This window comes from Anguilla anguilla, chromosome 12 (genome assembly GCF_013347855.1).
Source record: "Anguilla anguilla isolate fAngAng1 chromosome 12, fAngAng1.pri, whole genome shotgun sequence".
NCBI classification, from domain to species: Eukaryota; Metazoa; Chordata; class Actinopteri; order Anguilliformes; family Anguillidae; genus Anguilla; species Anguilla anguilla.
Genome location: NC_049212.1, coordinates 26,255,242 through 26,282,763, shown reverse-complemented (window position 1 = coordinate 26,282,763; position 27,522 = coordinate 26,255,242). Strand labels below are relative to the sequence as shown.

General features: G+C 48.4%; 1 protein-coding gene across 1 annotated transcript; it reads right to left on the bottom strand.

Annotated features, from left to right (window-relative positions):
• On the bottom strand, positions 1-27,242 carry vaspb (vasodilator stimulated phosphoprotein b). The gene is made up of 14 exons (XM_035385729.1): positions 26,748-27,242; positions 12,020-12,191; positions 9,730-9,910; positions 9,046-9,112; positions 7,350-7,423; positions 6,854-7,095; positions 6,061-6,188; positions 5,449-5,506; positions 4,527-4,545; positions 4,098-4,140; positions 3,834-3,890; positions 2,849-2,918; positions 2,213-2,270; positions 1-1,874 (listed from the first exon to the last, which is right to left on the bottom strand). The coding sequence occupies exons 1-14, from the start codon at positions 26,750-26,752 to the stop codon at positions 1,837-1,839; spliced, it is 1,212 nt and encodes a 403-aa protein (XP_035241620.1). The 5' UTR covers positions 26,753-27,242; the 3' UTR covers positions 1-1,836.
• Between the last annotated feature and the right edge of the window lie 280 nt (positions 27,243-27,522).

The window sequence follows — 27,522 nt, the reverse complement described above, 5'->3', positions numbered from 1 at the left end:
TCGGGTGCAGAAGAAGCGACTGTATTTGACTATAAAGGCATGTCTAGTCCAGTGTCTGTACGCCATTTTCTTTATATTTCAGTGTAAAAAGGCTATACTCTAATAGAAAAAAACAACAATAAACCCAAAATAATCTTTTTAAAAAGAAAAGAAATCATCAAAAAATTCCCCATTCACCAGTAATCTCAATTAAAATAGAAACATCTTATTTTTTGCTTTTCAATTTCCCTCAAAAACAAATATATATATATATATATACGCTATATATATATACGCTATATATATATTATATATATATATTCTCCAAGGCAGTTATCAGGCTTAGTCGTAGCCAAGTTATTTTTCTCTCTCCATATGATGATGTATATCAACAGACCTTAAAGGAAAGAGAGGAGCAGAGTTTGAGAACCGCGGAGCTTGCGATGGAAACGACAGGCAGAACGGTCGAGCCAGAAGCAGGACCCCCGTTTCCACGGGGCCGTGCAGCCCGGTGTGCCTTTAGCCATGTCTCCGGCAGAAAGGACCAGCTCCCTCCATCTGTGTGTTCTTTCTTTTCATTTCTTCCATCCCCCCTTCCCCTGGACCTGGTTACAATGGAGAGCGGTAGCAGAGGCAACACACATGGCTTTGTGGAGGGCAGCCACAACTCCTCTTCCCAACTTCCCAGCATCCACCTCTTCTCGTGCCTGTGTGGTTTGGCGTGTACGTGGGGGAGGGGGGCGGTCGCGACCCCTCCAGTCCTGCAGCAGGGGCCCCAGACAAGCGGCCATTTTCCTACGGCCCCTATTATGACTGTATAGATGTCCACCGACGCCACTACACGCTCAAACTTAGCTCTGCCCTGCCTGACCGATCCTTTCAGAGCCCGCATGAAAAGACTCTATCGGGGCTCCCCGAAACCCTGGTCCTGGAGAATCTACAGGGATCAGCTGGATTGCTTTCAATATTAAAATCAACAACCAATTAAGGCCCAAGAAACCAAGTGAGGAGCGTTAACTGCGCTATCAGCTGCTGTATTGATCAAGTGTGATTGATTAAGTGCCGAGTAAGAACATAAACCCAGCAGAGCCGGGGGCTCTCAAGGCCCAGGGTTGGAGACGCTAAGACCTTTATTCTGATTGCTTGGTATTAGGCAGCAGCTTTAGCAGGCAGGGAAGGCAAAGGAAATGTAAAAAGCCGTCTGCGCTAGTGCACCTTTAGTGTAGTTATTGTTCAGAATAACATTCCCTGAATACTGGAGACTCAAGTAAGAGTTTTGGTGAGATGCATAAAAAAGGTGATGAAGCGGTAAGGAAAATGTGTCAGGTGATATGGGGGTGGGGATGGGCGTGGGGGGGGGGGGGGGGGGGCTGTGAGAGAGATGGAGGGATATGAAGAGATATGAAACTTGTGACTCTGACCAATCGTGTATCTTAAACAATGGGACTGTACATGAAGCCAAGTTTAAGAGTGGGATGCACGGAGGGGTCAGACAGAGAGAGAGAGAGGGAGGGAGGGAGAGAGAGAGAGGGGTGTGGTATGTTCCCAGCATATGATACATTCCTGGGCTTTGTGTTTGTGTGTCTGTGTCTGTATCTGTGTTTGTGTTAATGTTGGTGTTGGTGTTGATGTTGGTGTTGGTGTTGGTGTGTGCACGCGCATGTGTTCCTTGGGTTGCACATAAGAGTGTTGGAGAGGAAGACAGAGGGTGTGGGGGGAGATGTGAGGGGGAAGGGTAAATGAACAATCCAACCCCACCCCACCCAACTGGGTCCCTCTTCCCCTACATCCTTCCATCCCGCTCTCTCTCTCTTTCTCTCCCTCTCTCCATCATCCCTTTCCAGAGCTCCTGCAGGACTATGTGGAGCCTCTCTTCTGCAGCTCCTGGATAAATGCTGTGGAGGAGAGCAGGAAGACGGCATCAGCATCACATCCATAACTAACGGCATCATCCTGTCACAACCATGACTAACACAATCATCCAGTCACAACCATAACTAACACCATCATCCTGTCACAATCATAACTAACACCATCATCCAGTCACAACCATGACTAACACCATCATCCTGTCACAATCAAAATACTCAAAATACTGAGTCAGTTGGATAAGTTACATTCAGTGCAATGCCCTAAGCCAAATGAGAAGCAACTTGTCATTTCTACATCGTGTGCCATGATGATGTTTTGTATTAGTGTGACTGTGTCAGAACCTCAGAGGGCGGAGTCTAACCTCCAATAATCTCCTCTTTAACTTTCTGCAGCTCCTTGCGAACTTCCTCCAGCAGCTCCTGAAAAAAGACAAAAAAATAAACCTTCATCTGCTACAGGTTCTTTAATTAGCAGAATGATCAGGTGAGATGTTAAACCAACGTCCTGACCGACTGTGGCCATTAGCGAGATCCCACGGCACATAACAAAAGACTTCCTTAGTCTGGCCACCCAATAATTGGGCAGCGTAACTCCATCCCTGCCTGCCTTAGCCAATGGGTGAGATGAGAATTCTGGAAAAACTGAACTAAGCATACGGGGTGGGTGGGGGCAGAGGCAGCTGCCTTTAGACTGCGCCACGCATCTTGCCAAATCCATCTATTAGTATTATAATATAATGAATACTGTACATCGGATAATAGATACATCACATACTTGTGTTGAGAAATGTAAATTACTGTGATGGTCACTGTCATACAGATTCATCTCTCCCATTCCTTCATGTTTCTCTACACACCCCTGCCCTATGCAGAATGGATCATCCCCAAAGAAGCTGGAGTAGAAGAGGAGGTACCAAGTGAAAGGGAATTGGGGGACAACTGTCCCATTCTACTTAGAGTAATTGTGGTGGAGGTGGAGGTATGGGGAAGGACGTTACCTGTTTGATTCTCTCCATCTCCGATTCCTCTCCACTTCCAGAGTCATTACTGCTGGATACCTGCTTCATCCTAAGAGAGAGTGAGGGATGGAGAGGTGGAGGAAATAGAAAAACAAGAGACGGTGTGAGGCAGGGGCAATGAAAAATGAATGGCATCTAACAGAAGCTCTCTGAACCCAGCAACACCAATTTGGTTATAGCGGTGTACAACTATAACCAAAAGACAGCACCATGTCAGCTGACCCCTGTTCCCATGGCAACAACCAGAGCTCCCCTGGACAGCTGTAACATGTGCACGTTAGCACGCACACACACACGTCCTCACAAATACACAGTTCCTCACCAGAGATGTCTGGAAAATCCAGCTCTCAGCCATGTAATCTGAGACAGTTGTAGTTAAACTACCAAGGCAGGAGAGGGCAACAGTTATTACGTTCAGTGTTACGGAAGATTTTAGATAGGGAGAAAGCTAAATGCACAACGTCTGGTGTTCTATTCTGAGGTTAAGGGTTCCAGAACGACCCTGTGAGGAAATGTGTCACAGCAATTCTAAGAGTTCTCTGAAGAAAGCGAACCAGTGCCCCCCTGTGTAAAGTCCATGTACTGCAACACACAAACACAAAGCACCTTCACCATTAATAATCTCACCACCAAATGACCTCATCAGGGTATAAACTTTGGTTAAGGCTTCCATAATTCATCAATTAATTATGTTTTACAAAAGAGCCCTTTGTATACTGTCTTAGGACAACAAGCAACTCTTCATCAAGTACAGAAATGTACAGGATGAAGAAGCTTATGAAAGGATTCATCTGGTAGAAATCAGTTGGTGGCGTTTCAAGTGAAGTGTCACAAAGCAACAGCTCCACCCGGAGGGAAGCAGTGGAGCTGCACTAGCGCTGGGGAGAATGAGGACTCGGGAAGCCCTGCAAACAGAGAGGGGCAGTCCTGCTTTTCTCGTTTCTTTGGAGGGACCTCTTTGTACCTGGACAGCGTTGATGGGGAGAATGTGGGTTCCATGCGACTGGAGACGGAGTTATGCCTGTTTGAGAGACACACTCTGTTCTTAACTCTGGGGGACTTGAGCACACAGACGGTCCCCTGAGGGGCCACACACATGGACAGAGTGGATCACAGTAGACTTTTGCGGTGTTTTTGGTTACGATGGCCAGAAAAGGCCTTGGTGTTCCACATTTGTGGAAAAACACACACACACACAGACACACACACACAGAAAGAGGACCATTACCTGGGCATAGTAGAAGCTTTTTCCCAGGGTCTCTTGACGGAATCTGAGACACATGGAGGGAGGAAACATCAGGTCATTTGTAAAACACAACTTTTATATCCATTAAACAATCCATTTATATCCATGAGTTTATTAAATACAGAAAGAGAGAGAGAGAGAGAGAGAGAGAGAGAGCAGACACCCAGAGGAACAGACATTTCCCTGCCTGTAGGTAAGGGAGAGGGGTTTGGGTTCTCCAAGCAAGCTATCAATAGAAATTCACTGGAAGCCTCAAATCCAACTGGAGACTGAGGGTGTGTCCCGGAATGGAAGGAAGGCGAAGCCTGTGGGTGGGGTGTAGTTTGTCTGTGTGGGCGTGGTCCAAACAGCACCTGCCCCTTGCTCGTCCCACCCCACTCTACTCACCAGGGCAACCAGGTAAATACATACCTGAGGGCTCGGAGTCGTCCTGCAAGAACAGACAGTCACGCATTAGCTGTGTTCTCATTCACTGAGCTGCATGCTGTCATTATTGTTTGAATTGCGATTGCAGTCATTATTCAGGATTATGGTTTATGACAGAGCACGTGAGCGGAGCGAGGAGTGGAGCGGATGTAATTTGACGGGAGCACGGAGCGGGGTTGTCTTTTCCGTCGCTCCAAAATCGCTCACTCGCAAGAGTTGCGCATGAACCAACAGAAAGCCCGGCCCAGTGGGCCTGCCCTGCTTCCCCATTCCCCTAGCTCCGACCCCGTAGCAAGAAAGTAGCGACATCGTACATCACGTTATTGACTGTGTTACATTTATCAAGTGTTACATTTATGGCGACCCTATTCTAGGCTGCAGGTATTTCCATTTTTGTGTGAATCACATACATTTAACAAACAAGCATTGCATTAATAAAAGCTATTTGTGTTTACTAGCCTATAAGGAAACGGTTCCTCAAATTATTTACCGTTATGCAATTGCGCTTTCTGTTTCCTAATTAGATCAATTAAATTTTCATACAGCGTGTAGCCTAATAGCGAGTTTTGACTTGTGTATATTAATGTCACTATTGTACTCTGCTACAGAATCAATAGCCTAGAGAAAGTAATTTTGTGATTAGACATGCCTGGGTTAAATGATGCTTTAAAACAAAGACAAACAGAGGGAGCGGATTCTGAGTGATATTCGAGCGATACCCTTTCATCTGTGAGCGGCGGCTGAGCGGTTTTGGAACGGAGGGGGGAAATGGACATGGAGCTGGGGAGCGCAGTGCAAACACACGCTCCTGAGCAAGGAGCGACACTTCCTACCACTCCACCCCGCCCCGCTCACACACTCTGAACACAGTTCATGATTACTGGGCGCGGCTTTCGTCGCTGCTTACGTTGCTAGGCTCTTCGGCCTTCGCGACCACCTTCTCCCCCTTGTCTGTGGCTTTCCTCCTGGACAGAAAGATCGACAGACGTGTGGACAAGCAGTATGCTGGCGACCCAACCCATGGACAGCAATAATGCCCTACGCAGTCATGTTAGCATGTAACGGCTAAGGTGGCAAGCTTTAATAGTTCGAATGAAAATGACAGTTCACAACAGTAACTCTGTAACCAACTAAACAGCCAAGTCTACCAGAGCTAGCAGGTTAAGTGACATTGCTTATGTCATCAGCTAATTTTAAGAATAATCAAGTGGATAAAAATAGTTTGTTACACAGGAGCTATGATGACACAACTATCCATGTTTATTCCATAAATAATTTTCGGCATAAAATACTTTGAAGTCAAAACTGAAATGTTAAATGACTCTTTATGCCAACGGCCAGTTCAGCCTCCACTCTGAAATTGCAGGTAGGGCCCCATGCACTGAGACTGCAGGTAGGGCCCCATGCACTGAGACTTCAGGTAGGGCCCCATCCACCGAGACTGCATTCTGCAGCTGTGCTCTGATTCGCTGCACTGAGCCGCGAGTGCGCACTGACAGAGAGACTGAGCGCGACTGACCGTCGGGCAAGTATGGCGCTCATTTCCCCCATCAGGCCTCCGCCCCCTGATGGCAGTGTGGCGCTAGTGCGGCTGGCGTCCGGCTTGGGGGCTGGTGCTCCACCTCCACCTCCACCGCCTCCGTCATCCTGCAGGGGGCGACACACAAGGCCAAGCTCGACTCCACCAGCTGCTTAAAAATCTGCACCAAACACCCTTAGGCTGGGATTCATTCCACAGAAAGGCTTAATTACGTTACTGAAGTTCATGTGACCAGATCGCTTGGCTACACAACTGGGCTTCATATCACTGTAAAGGTGTCTGCTTGCTTCAAACGAACGGGTTCGTACGACGCGTTATCCAACCACGTCGGACAGTGTTGTTGTTTGTACATTTTCCAAAGTAGCTGGAAAGGGGTGAGATTATAATTCAATGAGTTCTGGGAGTCTTTGTAATCGCGATGCGGAGAGTCATACAACTGCCAATACTGGCGAACATACTCCGTTTTTCCTAGAAGCTATTCGTGTGAGCAGCGAGCACTAGTGAACATGGTGGCACAAGAAGTTCTTCTTCTGGTGTTTATAGACTGGTCATAGACTTCAGAATGTCAGTTTCAGAAAGTTACAAAAATGGTCAGACACAGACCCCCCAGTTGGAGAGTCAGAACGGTGCTTTCCTGCATGTTTTACTGCATCTGATGTTAGGAACAGAGGTTCATTTGAAGCATTCAGAAGCTTAAAGGCATAAACACTTTAAAGTTTTCATATCAAACACATTTCATAATGGTCAGGTCTGTGTCTCCTCAGACTCTTACCTTGGGCACTTTGCGTAGTTTGGCCCCAGCGAGGGCTGCAGCTAAGCCCCCGCCGAGCCCATCGCCTCCACCACCTCCACCTCCTCCAGACACGGGGAGCGGCGGGGCGGGAGGGGGTCCGCCTGAAGGAGGGGGGCCCGGTGGCGGGGGGGGCCCAGATGGAGGTGGGGGGCCCGGTGGAGGAGGGGGGCCAGGTGGAGGAGGGGGGCCTCCTGGGGCCATGGGTGGAGTGGGAGGTGGTGCTGTGGGGCAAGACAGATGAATTGATGAATGATGAGCAGGTGACAGTCTGGGTGAGTGAGTGAATGAGTGAGTGAGCATGCTTGTGTGTGTGTGTGTGTGTGAGAGAGAGAGAGAATGCACGAGTGTGTATGTATATGTATGTGCGTGTGTGTGGGAGAGAATGGTTGATGATTAAGTGAGGACAGAGAACAGAGACTGAGATTAATACAGTAGCCCTTTTTAAAGATGGCCGTACGTGTGCTCAGGGACATACCTGCAGCCGCTGCTGCCTGTCTCTCTCTCTCCTGCCTCTCTCTTTCCTGTCTTTCTTTCTCCTGCTGTTCCAGCCTGCATAAATAAAGAGGTTTTACACACACAAACACACACACACACGCACATGCAAACACACACGCACATTATAACAAACACATACAAACACCCATAGACAATCTCCAACATACACGCATACAGGTCAATATAGAACACATCAACAAACTGCAGATAGTCCCTCTGTACACACACACACACACACGCACGCACACACGCACGCACACACACACGTACGCACGGTCACATCGACGTGCATGCATGCACAAAAGCAGAGCAACATTCACAGATCTACAGGCCCCACAGACATGCCGATGGCCACATGGTGAATGGATAAGGCGGCAGTCGACCCTTCTATCCAATTAGACTAACAGCTCTCACAAATCCCCTTTCAGAGTTCAGACACAAAGCTCCATCCAGAGCGGGAAGAACAGCAGTGCATTGTGGGACAGCAGTAATACACACACAGTAGGGTAAACAGTTCAATGCGACATCACATGAGCACGGCTTCCTCACACACCTTGAGAAAGAGCCACAGCCTTGGCAGGCAGAGAATGGACACACTGATGCCTGTCCTTTTATGTTGCTTCCTCTGCCTGTCTGGCCTGCCGGATTTATTGGCCCACGACAAGCCCCGCCCACAATGACCGGTTGGTCTGTGGCATTTCACGCAAAGCGTAATTACATTGGCTGGTGCCTGGTGCCTATCAGGATAAAAGCTTTCTCTTTATACATATATATATACTTTTTGAAATATGAACTACTACTTCCACCAAAGTACACCAACTTTGTAGCCTATATGTATTCAAAGTCAGGCAGACTAGTATGAAACTTGTGGTGGTGACATGACGTAGGTGGACTGCGACCTTTTGCAGTTTCAATATGCCAACTTGTTAGCAATTTACCTTATTAAAGCACATAACAGCAGTGAAATTCATGGTTGAGATATTCTAAGACATAAATAACGCACATTAATCTCCCAATAATATCTCAACCATTCATTTTGAGGCTGCTATATGCTTTAATAAAGTCACTAACAAGCGGAAACTAAGCGAAACTATCTGGATGGACAGATACTACTCTGGGTAACATACCTTAATTTCATTTTTGGGTGAACTACCCCGTTAAAGTGCAGGGACTGCTAAGGCTGCATACTGCGCAGGTTTTCCAGCATACCCACAACATCATGAGATTATATTCAGCACTGTGCAGGAGAACAAGGAGACAGCTTAGCATCACTAAGCTAACATACACACCTCTGTGCTCCGCCATACTGCCGCTTTCTAGGCAAGGCCCAAGTGCGGAAAACTCCACACACGCAGCTAAAAGCACCAGTGATCAGGGAGGCGGAGTGGGCAAAGGGGGCGGAGACAGATGAGTGGGCGGAGCTTGCAGAGGCAGCGAAGGCGATAGAGGTTGGAAAGAGTCAGTTGGTTCTGACCTCTGCCTTTTCTTCCCAGCATGAGGGAATGACACAGGGCTAAACGTTGCCCAGTTAATGCCAAATCCACGGTGTGTGTGTGTGTGCGCGTGCGTGCTCTATTTTAACCAGGTGAAATGTTAGCTCAGAGAGGTCAGAACACGTGCACCAGCTGCTCACTCCATCGCCTGGCTCCCCCCTCTGAACACCATACACTTGGTACCTTCTCTGCTGCTCCAGCTCCTCTGGGGACGGTCCATTCTGCGGGGGGCGGGGGAGCGAGGAGAAACCTGAAGGCACAGCGGGAGTGAGACCTTCCTCAAGTGAAAATATGAATGTTAAGCAAATTTGATGAAGTGCATGTGCATGTCTGTCAGTCAGTGTGAGGGCACTCATATACGTGTTAGGGTTACCAGTGCATTTCAGCAAACACAATGTGTGCATTTGTGCTCTGTGTGTGTGCGTGTCTGTACGCGCGTGTGTGTATGTGTATGCTTGTGAGTGTGTATATGTGTGTGTCTTGTGTGTGATGGATTGTGTGTGTATATGTGAGAGAGTGTGTGTGTGTGTAAGTGTGTGTGTGTGTGTGTGTGTGTATGCGTGTGAGTGTGTGTGTGTGTGTGTGTATGCGTGTGAGTGTGCGTGTGTGTGCGTGTCTGTACGCGCGTGTGTGTATGTGTATGCTTGTGCGTGTGTATATGTGTGTCTTGTGTGTGCTGGAGTGTGTGTGTATATGTGAGAGAGTGTGTGTGTGTGTGTGTGTGTGTAAGTGTGTGTGTGTGTGTGTATGCGTGTGAGTGTGTGTGTGTGTGTGTGTATGCGTGTGAGTGTGTGTGTGTGTGTGTGTGTGTGTGTGTGTGAGAGAGAGAGTGTGTAAGTGTGTGTTGTGGCACAGGGCCCAGCTTACCCGAGTCAGGGAGGGAGCTCAGGACATCCAGCGCGTGCATCATGCTGGTGGCGAACAGCGTTGCGTCTTCTTTGCTGCTAAAATTGAGCCCCCACACCTGCCGCGCGTCCCTCCACTGGTGGAAGTTGGCCGTGGCCTGGTTGTATTTCAACCCCTTCTGGATTGGACAGTTTATCACCACCTGCACAGAGAAGGCGAACGTCAGTCCATCCTGAGGCACTGATCTCAGATCAGTTTCACTGTTTTTCAATGGAACAGATGGCAGTGGGATTAGGCCTGGGCGTGGGGATCTTGAATCAGCTGTCCCAGACACCAAGTGTGCAGAGTAAATATGCATTGCATCACCACACACATGTGCCCATCACCACACACGTGTCCCATCCCCTTAAATAGATCTGCAATTCTGTGACTTTTTTTCCTTTTTTGATTAGCTGAACAAAATGTTAGCGAGCAGGAAAGAATTCAGAGGCATTCATATGTATAATCAGCATGAAGGCACAGAAATACCCTCTGATGAGGCTGGTACATTAGGATGTATGTGCTACTCACAGTGAATAATCTGTCGCTTCACATTCACATCCCAGAAAGCAAAACTATGTTAAACAAGGCCATTAATAAAACAAGACTCACAAATACGTGGCATCAAGTTAAATTAAACCACAAATAGGGCATTCTGCCAAGCTGCCTTACTTTCGGACCGTCAAATCATACGCTGCCGCAAGATCTGACACACTGGTCAAAACTGAGAGAATCCTGCTGAACTGCAAGGGGACTGGGGCGGGCAGTGTGATACTCACACAGCGTCGCAGTACTGCAAGAGTCCACAAGGGGGACCGCAACCAGCAGCAAACCATACGCTAGGGTAAAATACCCCCAATCTGCTGACGCTTTTGCTCTCTGTTTATTTTATAGCCCTGAATTCCAGAGAATGGAGGAGAGGCCGGCCCCGTGCAGCCAAAAAGAGGCGCTGACAGCTTACACAGAGGGAATGACACCCATACAACCGCCCTCCCACACTGAACTCCAGACAAATGGAGACAGATAAGGACAGAGAGAGGGAGAGAGATGCTGCTAGTGAGAGATAGAGAGGGCATTCTCTGTCTTGGCCAGTTTAATACAGGAAATGGCAGAGCTCTCTCTGTCTCACAGGAAGTATCGTCCAAGGGGAACGAGGATCCAAGAGTATGAGAGAAAGGGATGGGGGGGGGGGGGGGGGGGGGGGGGAAGAAGCAGTTTGTGAGAAGAGACAGTCATGACTATATACCCCATTCTGTTTTGTTTTGACTGGATAATTGTTTTTTTAATCCGAATGATTTCCAGCACTAATATGTATTCCTCCCTAAAAGTGTTACTTATATGACTGTTATCAATGAAATGTTCTGCCTGTGCAAACATGCACAGGCAGATGTTCCAGCTGTGAGGGTGCCTTTGCATACAGTAAGACCTGTGGACAGGTAGCTGGAGGCAGGGGTGAGTCAGAGCTGCACAGTTAGAGCAGGTGGAGGCAGGGGTGAGTCAGAGCTGCGCAGTCAGAGCAGGTGGAGGCAGGGGTGAGTCAGAGCTGCGCAGTCAGAGCAGGTGGAGGCAGGGGTGAGTCAGAGCTGCGCAGACAGAGCAGGTGATGGCAGGGGTGAGTCAGAGCTGCACAGCTAGAGAAGGTGGAGGCAGGGGTGAGTCAGAGCTGCGCAGTCAGAGCAGGTGGAGGCAGGGGTGAGTCAGAGCTGCGCAGACAGAGCAGGTGGAGGCAGGGGTGAGTCAGAGCTGCGCAGACAGAGCAGGTGGAGGCAGGGGTGAGTCAGAGCTGCGCATGAGAGCAGGTGGAGGCAGGGGTGAGTCAGAGCTGCGCAGACAGAGCAGGTGATGGCAGGGCTGAATCAGAGCTGTGCAGACAGAGCAGGTGGAGGCAGGGGTGAGTCAGAGCTGCACAGCCTGTGTTCCCCATGGTGATCAGGGAACTGAGGAACCCAAACAGTAACTTTGTTCAATCTTCTGTTGAGCAAACGCGCACATGCGCTCATTCATATGCTGACACACACGGGTGTGCGCACACGCACGTACCTGCACACACATCATTTACCAGGACTACAAAGCCCTGCCCATTAATTCCAGCTCAAGAAGCCACTCCACCTTTAAAAGCAAAATTACACTCAAAGTAATTGTTTAATAGTAATTTTCATTTGTATTTCATTATCAATGTGCACTTCCTCCTTCCTCTGTGTGTGTGTGTGTGTGTGTGTGTGTGTGTGCACCCGTCAGCACCACCCCCCCCCCCCCCCCTCCTCCCCAGTACCTGCTGGTCCGTCTGCATCTTGCGTCCCACCACCCTGAAGGCGTTGCTGGAGGGGTTGTGGTAGATCTGCACCCGGCTGATGCTCTGCGGGCCCGTTCCAGCCGGGACCCACTTCTTACCGCCATCGTCATAGATCATCACCGTGGCCCGGGCCTGGCAAATACTGGACTCACTGAGACGCACAGAGACAGAGACACAGAGGTTCTTACTTTTCACATTACTGTTGCACTTACCACTATTTTCATTTCATTGTTTTCATCTCATGCTTATCATTGGCTACACAAGCCCGTTGACCTTCCAGGAATGTTTTGATAATACACCCGGTAATGTTCAGGTACTTATTATGACATCATGCCCTTGTGCAGGTGGGGCTGTAATTGGAGGAGGTGATTCAACTGATTCAAGTCAACTGAGCCACTGACCCATAAAATAAGACTGGCTGAGACTTGCTAGCACCAATCAAATGCAAGAACCTAATCTCACTGTATCATTCTTTGGTGCTGAGACTGGGGTTGAAGCTGGGACAGAATCAGACTCCCATGCCGGTCTCTCTTAAGAGCACACCGGTGCCCCCTGCTGAGGGCTGTGTTGTATGCACACTGCAGGCATACTGCCTGCCGGTCGAGTCCGGAGAGTTCTGCAGCCTGGACTCCTCCTGCCTGGGGCAATGCAGCAAGCTGATTACAGGCTGCCAGGCCGCAGTCAGCACTTAGCCAGCGGGGCTACCAGAGCAGGAAGAAGAGAGAGAGAAACTAGACAGAGAGAGAGAGAGAGAGAGAGAGAGAGGGAGGGAGGGAGGAGAGGGTCTCAGTCAAAGGGGTTTCCGCCACCTTGCTGCTCAGGACCTAATCCTCAGAGACCTGCGGTCCTCCTGCGGTCCTCCTGCGTTCCGCCTGCAATCTGCCCGAGACAGGTGCCCGTGAACCGCACTTGTGCTGCACATTGACCGCGCCACAGCGGGACACGCATGGCGGTCCGACTCCTTCATGAGCCGCCGCTGGGCCACCGTCACATCGACCCATCTAAGCCCGCAGGAAACTAAAGGTGCCGAAGTCACCACCACTCTTTTTCCATCTGCGAATATTCTTTGGGTTGTGCAAATGATTATGTGTAAGAAATCTCTGGGAAAGCTCAGAGTCCAAGCTCAGAAACGCACCCAAAAGCAGAGAAAAACCAAGGGAGAGAAGAGAGGCCGAGCGAAAGAGAGATACAACAGAAGAGAGAAACGGCAGAGGCCGAGAGGATGGAGAGAAAGTGGAATTACAAAAACGAACGGCGTCACGGCGAGGCATAAACATGACAGGCCACAGAGCGGCTCCTGCAGGGCCTGTTTACATTTCCACATGTGCGCTGATGCTAGTTCCAGATGCCAGAGGCATGGAGGGTTTTCCTTGGGGGTGAAAACAATCATTCCTCTCCGATCCAAAGCCAAAGAGGCCGAAAACAAAGGCAGGAATCAGCCTGCCGTTCCCGTGGCGATGGGTCAGCCAGAGAGCGGCCCTGCCGCCTTCCACCTGCACAGATTCCACACACACACACACACACACACTCATATACACACACACACACACACACACACACACACACACACACAGCACAGCAGATTCTTTTACAAACTGGGCCACTGTGCCAGGTTAAAGCTCAGCTTTGGTCCAAACTCTCTAAGCCCTAGATTAAGAGCGAAGAGCCACTGATCTATTTAAAAATTCCCTTGCCTCAGGAAACATACTCCAAGCCACATATTTCAGGAGGCAGACAGGTACAGGCCGAGACTGAACACCGTAGCGGAGTGTCTAATTTCCTCTCTTTAAACTGGCTCTGAATGAGGCGACCGTACGCCCCGACCAGCGCAGTCTCTGACGGCGGTAAGCGAGAGGCGCGGGAGAGATGCGCGGCGCACGCACACACAGGGCCTGGAAGGCCGCCAGCTTGACGCCCTGCAGGCGCTGTGGTGCGTCAGCACATTGCTCTGTCTGACAGCCATCAAGGCCACACAATGCTACCCTCACAGAGACAGGAGCAACACGCGTCTGACTCCTGCGCGCATCTGCCGGCGCCGAAACGTGCGGCCTGCAAAGCGAACGACTGACTGCCGTGCTGTCGGAGAGAGGCGGGACGCAAACAGAGCGGCAGGCAGGCAGACAGGCAGACAAGAGGAAGAAACATAGACAGATGCAGACAGAAACACAGACAGGCATACAGACAGACAGGAGGCCAAAACACAGACAGTCAGCAGACAGACAGAAACACAGACAGGCAGACAGACAGACAAGGAGGCCAAAACACAGACAGTCAGCAGACAGACAGGCAGGCAGAAACACAGACAGGCAGACAGACAGACAGGCAGAAACACAGACAGAGAGGCAGGCAGACTGACAGACAGAAACACAGAGAGAGGCAGGCAGATTGACAGACAGAAACACAGACAGAGAGGCAGGCAGGCAGGCAGATTGACAGACAGACGGACAGACAGACAGAAACACACACAGCGAGGCAGGCAGGCAGGCAGATTGACAGACAGACAGGGATCTCAAAGCCACAAGCTGCAGTGACACGGCACAGTGTCATATCCTTGTACTTGGAATGCCGATGAGCTCTCTCTCTCTCCTTTCCTCTGCTCTCTCCAAACATCTTCCCCTCTCTTCCCTGTACTCAGTGCAGGCCATGATATAATCTCCCACTTCCTGTGACAAAGCACCACGGCCCCCAGCCACTTCCTGCTTCCAGCACTACCTTATAAGGACCTGCTGAGCTATCCCAACAGCTCACACTCACACACGGAGGATACACCAATAACTCACACAGAGCTGACACTAACACAGAGCACACGCTCGGAACTCACTCACACTCATGCATACATACACTGTGTGCATTTATGCGTGAGTGTGAGGGTGTGTGTGTGGTGAGGGGCCCAAATGTGATGTGAATGAAAACTGGAGACAGAGGAAAGTAAGTACTACATTAAAGGAAGACAAGGAAAAGAGAGAGCAAGAGAGAAAGGGAGAGAGAGAGGGATGCATTTTTAATGGTGGAATGAGATGGGGGTGGGGGGGGGGGGCTGACAGGGAGTGAATTATTGATGCTGGCGGCTGCAGACACTCCCATATAAAAGCCTGAGTCACATCTGCTCCAGCTGCGCATGCACACACTGAGGTCTGTCTGCGCAGCTGAGACAGCTCACACGCACAGAGTGCACAAACAGACACAGACACAAACAGACAGACAGACAGACAGACACACAGGCAGGCACACACACAATAAGCGCATAGATTGTTGTGCTAGCCGGTTTAGCAGAGAAACACAATGAACACACAGCCATGTCCTGAGCAAAACAAACTCGTATTTTTCCATAAATAGGATATTCAAATTTAGTCCTTTGTGTGAACTGTCACTTAGAACTGTTCAGATGATGTTTTGCATTTTCTAACATGGTTGTGTTTACATTGAGGGAGTATTGAACTAAAAGAGATTTGAAATGGAAAACTACAAATAACAACAATTAGGATATCTAGAAATAGATCTATTTGATCTTTTTGAGATTTGAAAATATGTCAATATGCTTTTTGCAGAGACAGGTTTACCAAAAGCAATCTACAGATACTCAGCTGGACTCATTATTTTGTCTCTGGAGCCTAAATGGAGGCCAGTTGCTCAGACACTGAGGGGTTAACAGGAAACTGCAGCACACTTTCAGAAATGTCTGTATAAGGCTTTGCACACAACCATCCCAGCTCTGACAAGTATAGTCAAGCCCGCTGGCTTTCTGTCTCCTTCCCTCCCTCCCGCCTTCTCTATCTCTCTCTCACTGTTTACCTGTACCTCCTACTCTTCCTTCGCACCTTCCACACAGCCATCTGTTTTTGCCCCATTCCTTTGTCATACCCTCTCCCTCTTTCTCACCCTCTCAGTCCATCTGTTTTTTTCCACACTGCCAGTTTCTCCCCTTTTGTGATTTATTCCTTCACCCAATTCCACCCAACCTTCCTCCTATTCCTTTATTCCTTTCTTTCTCTCTCTCTCTCTCTCTCTCTCTCTCTCTCTATTTCTCTCTCTGTGTGTGACACTTTTTTCCAAGGAATATGATGTGATGCTTTGCTCCAGCTGAGAGGGATTCAAGTCTCTGAATGTAAAGGTGGGTGTGTGTGCGTGTGCGTGTGTGTGTGTGTGTCTGTGCAGTGATGAGCCCTTTGATGAGTCAGAGCCACATGATCACACAGCCCCTGAGACCCTAAACCAGTCAACAGCTCCCCACACTGAGTGGCTAAGGGAAAGAGGGACCTGCTGTCCACACCCAGGCAGGGCAGTCAGTGCTACTGGACTTCCTGTTTCTGCTGCACTGACAGGCTGACGTGTCGCTGCATGGTGAGTGTGCTCCCCAGTGCGATGGAGTGGCAGGCTGCAGGGGAGTCCCTGCTCAGGAAAGGCAGGGAATGCAGGGGTCTAAAGGGTATAAAGGTCAGGGGTCGGCAGTGCTGTGTCCAGCTGCGCAAGGGGCCGGGCCCAATCAGGAACCAGCCCTTGGGCTCCTCCAATACTGAGGAAAGATCCTGACTGACACCATCACAGATCACCTTACCAGGATCTGACATCATTCCCCATCAGCCCTGACATGGGCCCCCCATCAGCAGCATCGTGCTTCTCTGGACCAGACACCATCCTCTATCAGCACCGACACGATTCTCCACAGCAAGCATCAACACGGCTCCCCTAACAGAACCGATACGGTTCCCCCATCAGCACCGACACAGTTCCCCCATCAGCACCGACACCAACATTAGATCTGACACCATGGTCCGTCACCACTCCATCAGCATAAGTGATGTTCCCAAACTTCAACACTGCTTCTATTGTTCAACACTGTTCCCAAACTTCAATACTGCTCCTATTCTTCAACACTGTTCCCTTTCTTCAACACAGTTCCCAAATGTCAGTACTGCTCCCATTTTTCAACACTATACCCAAACTGCAACGCTGTTCCCATTCTTCAACACTGTTCCCTTTCTTCAACACAGTTCCCAAATGTCAGTACTGCTCCCATTCTTCAACACTATTCCCAAACTGCAATGCTGTTCCCATTCTTCAACACTGTTCGAAAAATTCTGTACTGTTCCCATTCTTCAACGCTGTTCCCATTCTTCAACACTGTTCCCTTTCTTCAACACAGTTCCCAAATGTCAGTACTGCTCCCATTCTTCAACACTATTCCCAAACTGCAATGCTGTTCCCATTCTTCAACACTGTTCGAAAAATTCTGTACTGTTCCCATTCTTCAACACCGTTGCCAATCTTCAACACTGTTGACGGTCAACACCAACACTCACCCTTCCCCACGGTACACCACCAGCTCAAGTGCAAGTCCAGGCTTACGCAAGGCTTGTGTGCACACGGCAGGCATTAAAGGCCTGTGCAGACATGTCAGCCATGTACTAACCCGTTGTCATGGATACATATGCAACTCATAATCATAAGCATAACTGGAATGAATGCGGAAACTAATTAGAAATAAATTCCATTGTCTCCATCTTTTACTTCCACATGTGTTATCACCACTGGATCTACAGATAATTTCAAATAATTTAAAGTGAGTTATTGAAGTTATTTCTGTTTTATTTGAAGTTGTCAGATTGGTCCAGACAGCTTTTGTGTGTGATGAAGAACATTTTGAAATTTCAAAAAAATATGAGGTTAAAGCTATTCTAATGCTAAGTGCTACACTGGATGAACTTGATGTGTGGTCTGATGATAGCCTGACTAACACTAATAGCGCTACATTGGGTGAACTGAATGTGTGGGCTAAAGTTAGCCTGACTAACGCTAACAGTGTTATACTGGGGGAACTGGATGTGTGTCAGCCAGAGTGGGAAACCAGATGGGATATAATGTAAAGAGGAACTGGGAGAGGTAGTGACACAGAAACACAAACACACACACAGTGATGATGCATGTGTGTATTAGCTCTATAGCACAGTGAAGCCAGTGTGTATTCGCACTATAGCACAGTGACGCCTGTGTGCATTCGCTCTATAGCACAGTGAAGCCTTGTACATTTGCTCAATAGCACAGTGGCTTTGGACTCTGGGTCTAGGTCTAATTTTTTAAAATATCCTTGCCGTAAATCCAGAGGTCCAGTATAACCATACACTCAAACAGGGGAGAAAAAAAAAAACTTGCTAAAATGACGTAATAACAGCTGTAGTGTCTCGACCTGGATAAAAATAGAGGCATCATTTTCAAGATGTAGATATCACACATTAATTTAGGCTGTGTTAAAATAAGCTCTTCGCTCCATTTGCACCTGACAAACGTGCCTCTCTGGCAGCGTGGTGTGACCGTGGACCAGGGGCTCACCTTTTCACTTCACACCAAACGGTCACTGCCGTCTCCTGCCAACAGCACGGGCCCTGTCTCACAAACCTGACCCCACAGCACTGGCACTCATCTCACAACAAGGTACGCACACACACACACATACACACTCACACACTCTCACACACACACACACACACACACACACACACACTCACACACGCACACGCACACGCACACGCACACGCACACGCACACGCACACGCACACACACACACCTACTCACACACACACATACACACTCACACACACACACACACACACACACACTCACACACACACACTCACACACACATACACACTCACACACTCTCACACACATACACACGCACACACACACACACACACACCTACTCACTCACACACTCACACACACACACACGCACACACACACACCTACTCACTCACACACTCACACACACACACACACACACGTGCACATACGCGCATGCACACATGAATCGCACAAACATGCACATACAAAGTCCACTCACACAAGTGTGCACACACTCACACACACACAATGAGACCACCAAACGGCACTACAAAAGCCTTGCATTCCCTCAGGCAACCACAATGCCCCCGAAACGACCAGTACCACAGCGACAGAAGCGCAGAGCGGAGCACCCTGCCACTCCTCACCGCCCTGCCCCGCGCAGCACCACGCAGACTCTCTGAGGGAGGGGGGGTTAGGTTTTCTTTGGCTTCCCCCTCTCCCAGTAACTTTCCTCCCTCTCAGGCTGTGCTGAAGCAGGCCCCGGCTTGCTGTCCAAGGCACTGCGGGCTCCAGCTCTCCGCAGGCATGCCGGCAATCCCAGCTATTCCCCCTCTCTCTCCCTCTCTCCCCCTCTCTCTCCGCCGTACCCCAACGCCACAAGGCCCTTTACCCAGTACCCGAGGAAGACCCCCACCCCCCAATTTTACAGCCGTACACAGCCTCCCCCTCCTGACGATAAAGGGGCGGGACTTTCGACAGTCCTTTTTAGGCTGAGAAATGCTTACTTGACTTTTTCCTGCAAGTCAAAACGCATCCCTAACGCAAGGTTCAGCATTTCGTTAAATTAAACAGTCTCATGTAAACCTCTGGTTTGAAGATTATATTGGAGCAGGGGGGGAGAGACAGAAGAAACAGGATTGGGGTGTCCTCCTGTTCCCCTCTCTGTTGCACATCGAGGATCAGGCGCCCCTCGTCCCCCAAAAACAGGGCGTGGATCAGCCCCAGAATCTCAACTGGGCCACAAGCATCAGCCCCACATCTCGACTGGGCCACAAGCTCAGGAGGCATTTCCCGGGAGGCATTTCAGTCCACTGTCCCATAATGCCTTGCTCTGCCACCATAGACACAGCATTGCCATGATATTCCCTTTTCGAGCCCCTCCACTGGCCCCAAACTTTACAGTAACCCAGTATGAGCTGTAATGTAACGGGTGTGGAGGCAGCGATTGGATTCATGGGAAAAGATCACGGATGGAGAGCCCGACATCCGCCCATCAGCCTTATTTCTGATGTTCTTAAAATGCTCTTAAACCGCCCACAATGCTCATCCTAGTCTTCCTCAGCTGGGATTACAATAAAGATTCATCTAAATTAACTCACAGAGGACTTGCACACATCTTTCTGTCCACGTGGGATTAGGATGAGATGGCATGAAAGAGAGAGAGAGAGAGAGAGAGAGAACAGAGCAAGAGCGAAAGACAGAAAGAGCAAGCGAGGGAGAAAGAGAGAAAGAGGGAGAGAGCGGTTGCTGGAATAAGTGTTTGTGGCCCGAGCTCAACCAGCCTCCACCACGGCACTTCCCCGAATTTTAGCCGCGTTGCGTTTCCGGAGTGCATTCCCGCCCGAGCGCAGTCATTACATCACTCCCCTCCCCATAGATGTGAAGACAGACTGCATCAGACAACCACAGAGCCATCAGCTACCAGCTACCGTCTCCATCGCTGTGAGCCAGACCCTGCCTGAAACAGGTCCTGGATCAGCCATAGTCCTTGCATCCCACCATACATCTCTACAGTGACTGCTCTGGGATCAGTCAGAGTTGGTGACTCAGTGTGTCCCACATGTGCGTATTACGACTTCCCCAAATCAGCCGGGCTGATGGTAATATGCCCCCCAGGGCTCTGTCCATCCATGCTGGCAGGGGAACATGCTGCCTCAATCCAGAGTGTATTCTTATATATTCCTTATATATGCTAAGGCATATTTGTTTTTTTTTTTTAAACATACAAGCCATTTATACAGTTGGATATTTACGGGAGCAGTTGGGGTTATATTGTTGTACAGCAGTGGCCCACATAGGAATTGCACCTGGAGCCACTCGGTTAATAACCCAGCTCCCTAACCACTATACCACACAGACACCTTCTCTGCACACAGAGAGAGAATGGGGGGTTAGCACATTGGAGACAAATTAGATGACACCGGACAGAAAGAGAGAAGAGACAGTAAAGAGGTAGAGAGGAGAGAGACTGGAGAGAGTGGAGACAGAACGAGCCTGGTCCACACAAAGGGGACGTGGGCAAATTCTCAGCTGTAACCCCGAGGAGCCTGTGGTGTAAATCTCCCACGATAAAACTATTCAGTTCTGCACCACCCAAACATGCACTGTAGTCTCGAGACAAAACTGCAACGGGTTATAACATGAATAAATGAAACACGACTCCCTAAGATCATCCTGTAATGCATAGTTTCCGTTATCAAGTCAGACTTCCTGTGAACAAACAAACCCACTGGAGTTGGCATTTGTGGTGAGAAGGGAGAATTCCGGCCAAATTCAGCGCTCCAGTCATGTTCCCATGAGTGACCAGATTGCATCTTAAGAGTCTCCCTCTTCCCCACAAACGCCTGGCCTTCTGGAACGCAGCAGTTTAAAGCGTTCCTCTCAGCTCTGCTCTTTCAAAGGCAAATTTACCATTCTTTCTGCAGATGCTCCAATGCAGAATGACTTACTTGGCTAACTTATCTTTTTTTTTTTATTATAAAATGACTTTTTACAACTGCACGTTTACGAAGGAAATTCAGGTTAAGCACCCTGTTCAACGACGCATTTGCTGTGTCCAACCCAAGAGCTGAACCTGCAACCTCTACGTTATGAGCCCATTAATTCCCCAGCCGTTTTAACAACACTGAATTAAAACTCACTTGAGGGTTTGGGGAGAAACAAAAGTATGAGATACACAGTGAGCACAAAGGAGTAATTTAATTCACGAACGACTGAAAAGGCATTGAACCAAGCTTGCTACATCCTTTGTGGAATAGGGATATATGCATTACTGCTGCAGTCACAAAGTCTGTGTGTAAACTGACTCTGGCTAATATCATAAAGCCGCATTCGATATGGCTCACACCCCAGCTTTAAACAGGGAAACATGGCAAAGGAGAAAGAGAAGAGAATAACTGCAGCTGGTGAGGAAGATTGAGAAAAACAAGGACATGGCATAGGCAGAGGGATCTCCAAAAGGGGCTCTGTCTCTTTCCCTCTGTCCCCCTTCTTTCTCTGTCGCTCTGTCGCTTTCTCACTCTCTCTCTCTCTCTCTCTCCCTCTCTCTGTGCAACTAGCAGTAGCGGTCGGCGAGGGTGGCTCAGCTGTTTCCTGTTTACCCTCGGCACGGAGACTCGACACCGCCTCACATACCTGAACACTCCCCGGCCCAACACCACTAGACGTGCCAATCGGAATACTCACCCCTCTGAACCAGCCAGGAGGACAGAGGAATTAGGACCATAATTGGGTTAAAAAAAAAGAGATCGCAATAACATTATTTAATACAACAGCTCAACAGAAATATTGAATGATTTCAACTTTATTTTTCTTGGCTTGTCTAATCTTGGAGCACGCAATCAAAGGCCTATTTATACAGGCAATGAAAGTAGAGGCCAGTGGAACTTGGAAGGAAGTGGCATTTCGTTTCCAGTGACAGAGGTCAGGGAGAGTAGAATAGAGACGTTGGTGTTGTCACCTTACAGTACTCAACCAGCATTCAAACAGAACCCACAGAGTGGCTTTGCCAATCACGAGGCACATTGGCAGCAACAAAAAGAACAATGCCAATACGCACGCACACAAGTCACCTCTGAATTCTGCCATGAAGTAACTGCATAGTAAATTAATGTATGGAGACGGCTGGAAAACCTCCATGTATGACGTAAGGCTACAAGTATGACTACAAATCAAATGAGGCAATAAAGAATCATGTCCAAACTAGCATCACTGTGATTAAACACAAGAACAGCCATAATGAAAAAAAACATATAACTAACTTTACCACCATCCAAATAACACACTCACAAAACGTCAGCTCAAAATATGTCTATTCTGAAGGGATTAGCTGTAGTCTACCTCCCACTGGTCATTTTACACATGTATGGACAATTTATATGACAGGAAAGCATCCAGGGGGAAAAAAAAGCTATTTCTCAGCATTTCAGAATGAACTGCAGAAAAAGTGCATGGCTGGACACACTAAACACATGCCAAGCAAATAGTCCTGATAAGGCTGGTATTTAAACGCACCCAATCAGAAGCTTTCCCTGGCATTAACGCACCCACAGAACCTCCTGAAGCGCTTCTCTCTCCGTGAGCACCTCTCCAGGCTGCTGTGTCCTGGAGTGGCAGGCAGGTTGGATACAGTATGTATCAGAGTAACCGCAGGCTCTGAGTTGGGGGCCCGGGGGGTCTGCCTGAAGCCCAGCCACCCAAGGGTGGAAGAGTTTGGGTGCGCTGGCCGTTTCCACAGAAACACATCAGGTCATAACCAACCCCTGCTGCAGAAACGGGCTCCCCATGGGACAAACCCACGCCCGTTTCTTCCTTCTGGGGGTGGGGAAAAAAACGGTGCCGTCACCATGGTTATGAGCTTCCTTATGGTTTCCTGTATAGTGAAGAGGCAGTGCTGTGTGCGGACAAGAGGGGAAGCAAATGGAAGCAGTGAGAGAGAACCGGACTGTGGATCAATACCTCCAGAGTAAAAGCATGAGAGTGGGGGCGGAGGGGTGGGGGGAGAGGCAGTCACAGACCATAGGCCCGCTCCAAACCCCAAGTGTGACGGAACTCAGCAATCCAAAAAGGCAGGAGAGCTGCAGTAAATATGCTAATCAAGCCCTCTCTGTTGCCCAAGATGGAATTAGTAAACAAAGGAGAAATGCCCACTAAAAATTATGCCACTGCAACAAAGTACAGCTGCACAATGCACCTGATGAAGCCCCCACATCGCATTTCAAGACACCTAAGACTGCAAAATTGATTAAAAAAATAAATAAATAAATGTGTGGGAAAGTGTTCTGTCTGACTTAATCAGCATATTTAAAGCTGCCTTTTAAAAACCATCCACCCCACATTGCACTCCCATCCCCCCCCCCCCCCCCCCCCCCCCCAAGACTCTCTCTTAAAAAGGTATTGACATTTTTCTCCAATAATAAATAAATGCATTAATAATTCAAGCTGTGATTGGACACGCGGGCAGTTCTAAAGGTACGGCGGCAGATGTCCATTAATGCTGAAGGCAGATGATGTCGTCAGTGTGGCCTGAAGACACAGCAGAGTCACCGCAAAGTCAGGAAACTGAAATTCAATGAAACAGCTGAAAATTCACAGAGCTTAATTGGCATTCTTTGCCAATCGTCGGAAATGAAAACAGAATTGACCCTGAGCCTGGTGCCCAGCCTCTGATGCCCTGTGCCACGCTTTCACCAGTGATGGGGTGTGGAGGACCCCTGGCACCACAGGCTGGAGGTCTTTTTGGGTCAAACCCTGACCCTGTGAGCTCCAGAGCGCACAGAGCTCGCCGGGGGGCAAAGATATTCAGCCCGAGACGTGGCGGGCAGGTTGGGGCAGGCGTCTCCACCGAAGCTGATGAATCGTGCCGCGGCTGTCACTGGGGCCTGGTGCATTTCCTGTGCGGCCGACGACCCAGAGACACACAGGCGCCATTACGGTAACGGCTCTGCGACTCACCAGGGGCAGCGGCTGACTGCGTCCAAGGCCAGGGCAGCTGCGCAGGCGTGGAACCGCGGGCGTGACTCAAACACAAAAGCGAGTCCTTATCAGCCACAAACGGCATACGGATTACGTAGTGCCATGTAGCTGCAGCAAGGGGTTGCCAGGTTTCCTGAGTCCACAACTCACTTAATATGCAACTGCATTTTCGGTGACCCACCCCTTATTAAAAATGACCAAACAGGGGTTCAAATATGGAATTAAACAAATGACTGCACATGCATAATGCAACTACTCCAAAGTTCTGACATGCAAGATTTGCTGTGTGTGTGTGTGTATGCAACAAGAAAAGCTTTTAACCAGACCTGGTGAATGTCAATGTGAGGTATTACATACAATGTAATACAGTGTTCCATGTGCAGCTTGCTACCCATTTTAAACCTTCACGTGACACACAGTTCTGGAACCACCAGGCTATATGCATGACTTGTATTTTTGTCCATTAAGGCCAATGTACAGACTGTGATAGAGTTTTACCAACTGAAAATACAATGTGACAGATATGGCAACTCTATAACTCAGTAAATAACGTCAAGAGGAAACAATGTACTCGAAAGTGGAATAGCATTCCATTCTTTGTTATTAAGATTGAACAAAACATGACATTGCCAAGCCTGTATTTGTATTTATATTTATGACAAGGCTGAAAAACCAAACTGGCCAGTTTGAACCTACACACGTGCATTAAAAACGTTTTTCTTCAACAGCAGCAAACTTCTACACTTAAAAAGCCAAACTTCATAACAGGGTTGAGGAAGTAGTCATCAGAGTTTGGCATAGACCCACATAAGCCTGACCCCAAACGACTGAACTCAAAATATGCAGTTTGGAAATATAGATTGAGACTCGAATGTCTGTCGTTTATTATAGCTTTTGGTCATTACATTACATTACATTACAGGCATTTAGCAGATGCTCTTATCCAGAGCGACGTACAACAAGTGCATTAGTTCAGGGTGCAGAGGTGCAGAAAAACACACTAGAGTGAAGTAAAGATCGTAGTACCAGAAGTGACCACAGATCAGGACTCCAACCCTGTAGGGTAACCTGTTCAGCAAACAAACAAACAATCCTGCCAAGTACAAAACTGGTCAACTGCTATTAGAGTGAGTTAAGGCAATCTCACAACATTTAAGATTATCTGGAGGAGCAAAGTGCCTACTAGGCATGTATAGAAACAGTCTTGATTCCGAGGTTACTACAGGTTGGACCCTGGGGGGATTCACCTCAGAGCGAGTGCCAATAAGGACGGGTTCGAGGTCGGCACGTTTGCGTCACGTTCGTCCGTTTCGTAGGGGCAGCACGCCATACAATTGACGGGGATTGCCCGTTGTATCGCATTCATACGAAAACGGAATTCCAGAGTGGTCTTTGCAAAAGAACGGCGGCTTGAAAGCACGCTATTACAAGCTGCACATGCAGTGACAGGATGTGGAATTTTGTGTATCCGTGCACTGCAGCGTTCCATACGCAGCAAAGCGCGGTTCCGGGTACAGCCCCGACCAACTCCCAGCTAAAGGAAAAGGAAGGATTGCCCGCAGGGTGGCTACGTGGTGCGCGGCAGCAGGTAGGGCAGGCTGGGCAGCCCGCCGCTTTTATGGCCGCAGTTGAACAGTTGCAGTGCTGTTCCAAAAACGACAGCGGGAGACCCAGTGTAAATACATCATTGTGATTAATTACTGCTTTAAGACAATGTATTATAAACAGAAGATCAATTTATTCAAAGAGCCGAACAACGACATGAAAACAAATCGCAAGTGACATTGTTTGCGGCGACTTTTTTCTAGAACGATCAAAAGCTAAACAAAAGGACACAATACAATACGGGTATAGTGCTCGCATTGTACTTTGAAGTGACGTTAGTTATATTTAGGACTTGGTCGAGCTTAGAATAGCTCTTTTTGACAAGTATTTAGAAAATATTCCAGAAACGTTAAGCAACCCCCCTTTTACTACAACCAACATCAACAATAGCCTACTGGGAAGAGGACATAAAACTTGAGTAGCCTACTGTCAGGCGAACGGCAGTTAGGCTAGACTCCGTTTCAATTCTTTCAGTTCCGACAAATCAAAGTAGGCAAAGTCAATCGCTGAATAGTTGGCTGTTAAGTGAACTAGTTGTGTAGATACCATACAAAATGAAGCCAAGTAGCTAAAGAAAACCCAGTATACAACGAGGCAACACATGGGATACACCGTTTGCGATATTAACTATAACAAACTGACACCGGTTAGGCGAACTGAATTGCAACATGACGCGCTCATACATAGGTTACACAAACACAATGTAGCTATTCACCTACTGTGTATAATAGCGATAGTCGAAAAACAAAACGAGTACTCAAACAAGTAAGATTTTTGCTGTTTTACCTCATTGTTAGGCGAGAGTGTGGATCCTCTCCCTGATTGTCTTTTTGTGGCTCAGATCTTTTGCCGGAGTTTGGAAAAACAAAAAAACAAACAAAACAAAAGTCGATACTCGCGACGAAATGCACATGTATCTGCCCACACCGGGATCTGGGAGAGCCAACAGGGGAAAGCCAGAGCACACTCGACGATTTCCTGGTTTGGGAGAGGGGGAGGGAGAGTGGTATCAGTAGCGGAGCGGGCTTGTCAACTCCAATCAGTATCGTCTACTCATCTTTTTTCTAAATACATCAGCGAATGGCTATTTAAGGGCTTGTTTTTTTTTGTCTGCGGCTCTATTAATGCAGTATTTTTTGTTTGCTGTCTGTTTGCTCTATCTCTTTTTTCGTTGTGCCTTTGCAGCCGTCTGACTTTTCTTTTGGTGTCCCGGTCTGTTTGATTTCATTTGCGACCTAAACCAGCCCGTCTGTTATCGCTCGCGTTCATTCCTCCTCCCCTCCCTTGTTCAAAAAAAAAAAAACACTCCGCCTTTCCCTGGCGGCTCAAAGCCACGGCTCCAATCCGGGATTAAATGGGCAATAGTGACTGTGGGGACAGTTTTAAAGCGGCAACTGCACAGTTTTTCAACTAGACTATTTAAAGACCACTGTTCACGATTTTAATCTGCACCGTTATGATTTACCTTTACACGTGTAAACAGAATTTGCTCATGCACAGTATTTTAATGACAGGCATATAATTGAATTGACGAGCCTTTCAAATTCTTCATTCATCCGCG